The 7,798-nt window shown below is 43.6% G+C and overlaps 1 protein-coding gene across 3 annotated transcripts in view; it reads right to left on the bottom strand.

Annotated features, from left to right (window-relative positions):
• Nucleotides 1-629: 629 nt before the first annotated feature.
• The window catches only part of COL4A6 (collagen type IV alpha 6 chain), a 172,640-nt gene continuing 165,471 nt past the window's right edge, over nt 630-7,798 (bottom strand). For all 3 annotated transcript variants that reach the window (XM_080990522.1, XM_080990521.1, XM_080990523.1), the window contains 3 exons: nt 7,066-7,257; nt 5,822-6,108; nt 630-4,352 (listed from right to left, as the gene is read on the bottom strand). In XM_080990522.1, coding sequence (XP_080846648.1) covers nt 4,092-4,352; nt 5,822-6,108; nt 7,066-7,257 — 740 coding nt within the window. In that variant the 3' untranslated portion in view covers nt 630-4,091. The remainder of the gene's footprint in view (nt 4,353-5,821; nt 6,109-7,065; nt 7,258-7,798) is intronic.

The raw sequence follows: 7,798 nt of genomic DNA, 5'->3' as shown, positions 1-7,798 counted from the left end.
GGTGCCATAATCATTAGCACTTTGCTTGTTAGGTTAGCTGCTTGTGTAAAAACAATGCTTTGGGCAACCATTATGAGCATCTTATTATTCCATATGGGTCTAAGCATCTACTTTGCCTTTACAAATGAAATCTGATGAGAACTACACATTTGTGCATTGAGAAGCAAGTATGCTGTTTCTTCACATATGTTTGGCCTCTTGTTATGCAACAAGACCTAATGAATTCGTGCTGAGTTACAATTGTAAATATTTACCTCCTGAAACCATCACCTGTGCAATCAGGGAGTGTGAATCTGCTAGAGGGTGGTGTGTCCCATATAAAAAAATCATTGTGTGGTTCCATGTGAGAGAAAGCTGCCCTTTGGTACTTTTGTAAGGAAACAGCACCTGCTGCTAATCTGGAGGGTAGGTAGCAAAAGTCCCCTAGTGATCTCTCTGGTGATACAACTGCAAACTGATTGATTTGAACACTCAACTGTTGAATAAAGCTCCATTAGATTTATGTCTTGCACCAAAACTGGCATCCTGTTCAGAAAAACTCTGAAATTTACTGAGAAGTTGGGGAGTGGTGAAGAAAAAGGGACAGTGTTCATTCAACTGCATAAGGAAAAACAGCATAACTCACAAAATTGGCATATTTGTGTTTTATGGCTTTTTCGATAAAATTAACAATGGAAAATACAGTCTGTGCCCTAAAGATGCTTTTGACAGTGTATTACAAAAATAATCACACTTCTCCCCCAGTTGAAACAAAAGAGAACCAGCCATGGCTTAAGCAGTAGAAAAGGTTAATCTAACATCTACTCAAAGTTAAGTGTAAAACTAAATTGTTTTATAGTGTATATCACTTTGGCACCAGCAGTTTCAAGGCTACCTCTGAAAGGCAAAAATCTGTAAATGTGCTCTAACAGTTGCAAACCTGTTGAGTAACCAGTATATAAATTTTTTCATTTTATGTACAGTACAGCACAAGAATTGGAGAAAACCATGAAATTTCACACATATGTCTTTAGATTCCACAAAGAAAAATGGACGTTTTCACTCAAGACCCATAAAGCACCAGTGAATACAGAAGTCATTAACCCCCAATAACCTGATCAAGCATGCATTCCTATTGCAAATGGTACAGAATCATGATTGATTTTGAGCGCTGTCAAGTGTAAGGGAGGTTGAGCTTTTAGACAAAGTGAATCTTTATATGCACCACCAGCAGCCTGCCTGGTATGATCAGGGGTTCATAGAGACCCAGGATATAGTGTGATGTCATCCCATAAAGATTGGTACATGGGTTTTAAAACATCTGAAAATGGTCTTCAAGATAACCGGCTATTCTGTTTATAGTGTAAAACTCAGTAAAAATAGAGCACCCTAAAAAATAAATGAAAAACAAACGGGGAGGTTTGTTCATCTTAGAGGCATAACTATTGCACATGTTTTTAAGTCCCCTATGACCACGAAATACCATCCACATATAGTAGACTATCACAGATTAATCCAACACAGCCTAGGCTATTCCTGTGTCACAAGCAGAAAGCAAGGAACTTTGCATAAACATCTACAGGAAAATATTAAGACATTATGCAATGAGAAGACATATTTTACAAAATGCCCAGAGGCTTCCTATAACTGCTGCAAATGCATGGCAGAGTCCATTAAAGCAGATTATGAAGTGAGTCAACCTGGATCCAGTGAATCCATGGCAGAGCTCAAAGCACATGCAGAGCAGATAGCTGAAGAATGTGACCTTAAGTGCAGGCTATACTATATTAAATGCTTTATTAAACCAGCAGAAAACATTTAAAAAGGTCCTCATTTTGCAGAAACTTGCTCCACACATGCACACAATTCTGCACGATTGTTCCCATGCAAAGGTGATTCTTGGAGCCATGCTGGAAGTTGCTTCTCTGCTCCTACAGGCACCTGCAGTCTGTTTCTGCTACAACAACCTGTCCCATACTCTGACCTCCACAACCTAGGACTGAGAGGGAGAGGCAGCTGGTTGTGGGGCGGTGGTAAGTGGTGCCAAGTGTATTATCACCTGCCACTGCCCTGTCTCCCTACTGATGGGGAGGCAAGCCAGGTGGGAAACAGGAAACGTTTTTGGCTCAATGAAGCCAAGCTCAGAACTCCCAGCATAGCTGCCACCCCAACAGGCAACAGAGGCAGGCCAGCAATGAGCAGGTAGGTCAGCAACACTGGAAATTGCATGGCAGCCCAACATTGTTGCTGGCTTTTCCCCCTCTCTACTGGGCTTTCCAAAGTATTCAGAGGCAGCCTGGAAAGGATCAGGAGGAGTATCTCAGTAACAGTACAATGCAGTCTCAGGCTGTTTTAACTTTGCAGATATCACCATGCACTGTACCTCCTGCACTGGAACAGCCTCCTGCAGTTGTTTCAGTGCATGTGCCTGCCTGCATGTGCCAGCCAAAAAATCTGTACAATGTAGTACCACTAGAGTGCTGTGATTTTGCAAAGGCTTTTTACAGTTCTAAGTAATACAGCACAGGAAACTACTCAATACACCTGCCTCTTTGGTATATTCATCCAGAATCCATTATTGCCCAGTTTGGATATAATATTCTCTGCTTACTAAACTGAGTTATGAATGCAATTTCTGCCTACGTGGTATGTCTTTGCACTGCCCTCCCCTTCCTAGATGCACCACATTTGAAGGTTTCCTTTGATAATTAACTACAGTTTCCTGCTATGTTTACAAAAGCTGGAAAAGAGAGTCTGAAACCATGGTGTGAAGTTGGGTTCAGATCCAGGTTTGTAAAAATAGTGGTCCTGCTTTGGATGCAACAGAAAACTATGGTTAATTGATACAGGAAGTATTCAACTGCAGCACACTGAGAAGGAAGGAAGGAGGGATTGGGGAAGGAGGGAGTGGGGAGGGAGGGAGGTACATGCATGAGCAAACAGTGTGCATGTCTCAGCTTAAGAAGCAGATATGAGTAATGTCTGAACAGGGCCTGTAAATTTCGTTATTCTGATTTGCAAAAGATGATGCTCTAAATGAGATGTAGGTGTGAAAACACTTATTTTTGCTTCAGCTGTCTCATCTCTTTGTAGCACATTAAATAGCAGGGGAATGCTGAGAAATATTTCCTAAACTTTTATATGTAAACATTACACAGGGAAGGATAGTGTGTCAAAAGTGTACCCATCACAAATTTCTCCGCCAAATGCATATTTAAAAAATGCTGGGTAATTGCTAAAGCACCTGAATGTATAGCTGCAACATAATGATAAATCCTTCCATTTTTTAACTGATTTAGTGGTTTCAATGACTAGTTTAAATTTATCATTTCATATACAATAATTGATTTGTAAGACGTTTGGAGCTTGTCTTTTATAAACTTGATTCTGCCTATGTCACAGGTACCTTTTCATTGTTGCATAAGCCTCAGACCCGATCCTCATGTTACAGTAAGAGCACACTTGTGCTTTCCCTATCATGTTTGAAGCAGGCACTCATTTTACAAGTTCATTTGTTGAATAACGTGCCAGGCAGCACTTATGACCCTCTGCTCCAGGGACCTGGACAGAACAATTATTTATAGTTGCTTCAAATATGATACTGTGTGTTTATGTAGTCATGTGCCTGCTCACCTGTGGTGAGCAAAATCACATTGACGGGACCAAGCTCTGACAAGCTGGGGTGGGGGTTTGCTTCTAAAATAAACCACTAAGAGGCCTGACTATGGCTGTTACAGTCAACATCTATGGCATTTGTTGAACCTCTTTTAATCCATAACAGCATGAGAAGCCGCCTGGAATGGCCAAAGCTCTGAAGAGGAGAACATTCTCCAAAATTCAACAGGTCCTATTAAAATCTGTTTAGTATGTCAAAGAGAGGGCAGGAAGTGGCACCTGGAAAACCAGAGAAAGGCCTCCTGAGGTAGCCTTGAACAGAAGAACAAAGAGAGAAATATAGCACCATGTTCTGTAATATAGACAAGGGGGCCCCAGAGGTTTTCGAAGTGATTTCAATGCCATTACTGCAGCCGGGGAAGATTGCACATCCCACAGTCTCCAGCACTGCAAGACCTCAAGTCCCTTATGTTGGCTCTGACCAGTTCTGGCCTTTGCTACAAGTTCTTCATGCAGACTTGGCATCGACCAACTCGTGTCCGGAGCTGGCCTGCCTTCAGAGTCTCGGAGATGGTAAAGTCGGCAAACTGCTGGGTCTGCTCAACCGTTGTCAGCCAAAAGCTGTACTTGTTTGAGAAGTAGTGGCAGGTCCCTCGGGCACCATTACATTCGATGAAAGGGGTGGCACGGAAGTCTTCCAAGCAAGAGCCAGGGGAGACGAGGGACTGGCCGCCACCTTCAGCTCCAGCTGCAGTGTGCTAAAAGAAAACAGTTTCGTTAAAGAAACTCCCACAGCAGGGATTGGTAGAGATGAACAAAATGCTCACAGTTCTGGTTCCTGCAGAAAAGAAAATCACACCACGAGGGAGGACCACAGATCAGTGGCAAAGCATTTCCTTTGCATGCAGAAGGTCTCAGGTTCAATCCCTGACATCTCCAGTTAGGGTTGGGAAGAGACTCCCTGGCTGAAATCCCAGAGAGCCAATGCCAGTCAGTGTAGACAATACTGAACTAGATTGGCAAATGGTCTGACTCAGGGTAAGTCCCCCTCTTATGTATTTATGGTATCTTGCAGCAGATGGAGAAGGCCGAGAAGAGAAAGAGACGTTCAGTTCTTCCTTTTGCACTCAGCTTCCACCCAACCTGTAGGTCTCATGTCCATGGAACCAGGAGCAGGGACTTGCAGGGCGGGTGGTAGCTACAATTTGCAGGGAAGGAAAGGGGAAAACAAAGGGATGGAGGGTCTTTACTCATCCTCTACCCTGCCTCCCTGGGCCAACACAAGCACCAGCTGAATCCCTTATATACGCTCTTGCGTACATACAGGCACACATATACACAAACTTATATGAATGCAGGCACTCACATATTTAGGTCACAGCTGCACTAACCATTTAAAGCACTATTATGCCACTTTTACAACCCTGGGGAATCCTGGGAACTGTGCTGAGCATTGCAGCTTTGTGAGGTCAGTTTTAATAGTGCTTTAAGTGGTTGGTGCGGACGTGACCTTACTCTCCAGTTTCATAATTTGTTCATCTGTTGTTGCTGGGTTTTTTTATTTCCTGAGATTCATATGGCACCTGGTTGCAATTAAACATCAAAGCACTTTGCCGAAAGAATGAAACAATAAAACCATCAGTTAAAAACAACTCTTTGAAACATTAAACAAATTAATTAATTAAAATCAGGGATGAGCTAAAAATCAGATTTAAAAATCAGATTTAAAAACACATGCCAACATTCTAAATGTCTGCATAGATTTATCTAAACAAATGTGCTATAAACTGGCCTGTACAGTGGTACCTCGGGTTAAGACGCTTCAGGTTACAGACTCTGCTAACCCCGAAATAGTACCTCGGGTTAAGAACTTTGCTTCAGGATGAGAACAGAAATTGCGCAGCAGCAGTGGGAGGCCCCATTAGCTAAAGTGGCGCTTCAGGTTAAGAACGGACCTCCAGAATGAATTAAGTACTTAACCCAAGGTACCACTGTACAGTGAAGGTGCCTGCCTGGTGTCCATAGGCAAGAAGTTCCCAAGTGGGTGGGGTGTTTCTACTGCCACAGTGAAAGATCAATTTCTTGCCAATCGATCTAGCCTACCCTTGTCTACACTGCCTGGCAGCAGCCTTCCATGGCCCCAGGCAGAGAGAGACTACTTTTTAAGTGGAGATTCTGCCAGGGACTCAACTGAGTGCCTTCTGCATACAAAGCAAGGGACTCTTACCATGAGGAAGGAATATCCAATCCAGAGGCTACGCCAGCCTTCTGGGCACTGAGGGATGGTGATGTCCTGACTGTGAACAGCCACAGCCTGGGAAGGAGCTTCGCATACTGAGCAGCGGCTGATGTACTGAGAGATCTGGAAGCTGCTGACGGGCATCATGGGGATGGGAGCTGTGGTGGAGAGCCAGTAGGATTTGTCATTGCGGCTGGCATAGTAGCAGACCTCATTAATGTTGCAGTAAATGAAAGGCATCGTGCTGAAGCGAGGCAGGCAGGAGCCGGCAAAACCTACAGGGGAGAGGCAAGAGAAAAAGCATGGCAGTCAACTCAGAGCGTCAGGCTCATTCAGATGGCCTGTTTATTGAATTCAAACCAAGCACACACACACTGCTGAAGGGCACATGACTGTAAACGAATCAGCATATTGATTATATTAAGCTTGCAATAAGATAGACAAAATATTTGTTGCAAAGTAATGCAATGAAATGCTCTAAGCAGCGGACAAGTATCATTACACTTGCAAAGTATAACATGTTTCAGGGATATGAATATGCCAATGTTTATTCATTGTTTTCATCTGAGGAAGATTTTCGAAATAGGACCTTATCTGGAAACTTGTCATCAGCTGTTCAGCGCATTTTTCGAAACAATAACAACTTTTGTGCCAAATGCTTCTTTGTAAGCCTTGCTGAGGTGTACACTTTGCAATAGTAACACTATTTTGTCTATCTTAGTAGGTTGAGCTACTTCTTATAATCAATATATTGTTTTGTTTACAGTCATGTGCCCTTTTATGCATGTGATTCTGTTTGTTGATGACTAGCGGAAGGAAAATCTGAACATATAACATCAGTTATGGAACTTAACTGGCTACAAATTAATGACTTCCGCTTTGCTTTCACCCTCTGACGGGGCGGTGCGCTCCCCCCACATTCCTCTTTCTCCGCCAGTGGCCTTACCACCAGTGGGAAAGATGGGAAGCAGGGCCCATTCCATCATTTTTGCCAAAAGCCCAGCTCCATCAAGCAGCTCCTTTGCTCATTACAAAAACAACTATTTTAGGAATTGGTGGCTGAGTTTGATTTTCCCCTCTTCCCTCCCTGTCCCTTTCCCCTTGTGTGTCATGGTTTTTCTAGATTGTAAGCCTGCAGGCAGTGACTGCTTTGTTTTAGTGGATTGCATGTAAGACATTCGGGGAGCCTTTTGGCTTCTGAATAAACAAACGATAAATATTTGCCTGCTTACCAAGGTCCTGGTTGTGAGCCTTCTCCTGGCCCTCCACATACAGCAAACTGTACCCTTCCCAGAGCTTGTTCATCCCTACAGGGCACGGCGGGATCTGCTCCGACTGGCTGTGCTTCACCAAAGTGTAGCCGACCCCAACGCTGCGGCCTGGCATGCCAGGTAAACCGGCAGGACCAGGCTTCCCAGACATTCCTGGGGAGAAAAAGAGAGAGGTTAGATCCTGGCCATGAGTGACGTAGTGCCAGCAAGATTGAGGCTGTCATGGATGAGGAACTCCTCTTCCTTCTCACCTACTCAACTAGTGCCAAGCTAATAATTTGGGCTAAACTACATCAGAGATGCTCTGATGGGCACTACTAGTGGTTCCCAATGCCCCTGAGTTTCAGCCAGCCTTTACAAGGGACCAAAGTTTCAGTTTGGTAGACCTTGTGCTGTGGAACTCCCTGCTGCTACAAGTTCAGCAGAAACAATTCTTGCCCTTTTTTTGCAGGGGGTGTCTCCTAAAAACAGTGTTATTCACACAGGGCTTCTGCAGTGTGAATCCCCCCACCACCACACCTAGAATTTACAGATGTTTTTATTGTAAGATTGTATGGTGTACACCACCTTTTATTTTTATGAAACTGTGGTTTACAAATAAACAAATACATGTTACACCTAATGCTTATGTGCAGCATTGTCTTTTCTTCTTCTTTGGTTAAGTATACATACACGACCCCACCGATGGTGGAGG

This window comes from Podarcis pityusensis, assembly GCF_964106645.2.
Source record: "Podarcis pityusensis genome assembly, chromosome: Z".
Taxonomy (NCBI): Eukaryota; Metazoa; Chordata; class Lepidosauria; order Squamata; family Lacertidae; genus Podarcis; species Podarcis pityusensis.
The sequence above is the reverse complement of the archived record's forward strand: the minus strand, read 5'-3'. Positions and strand labels throughout refer to the sequence as shown.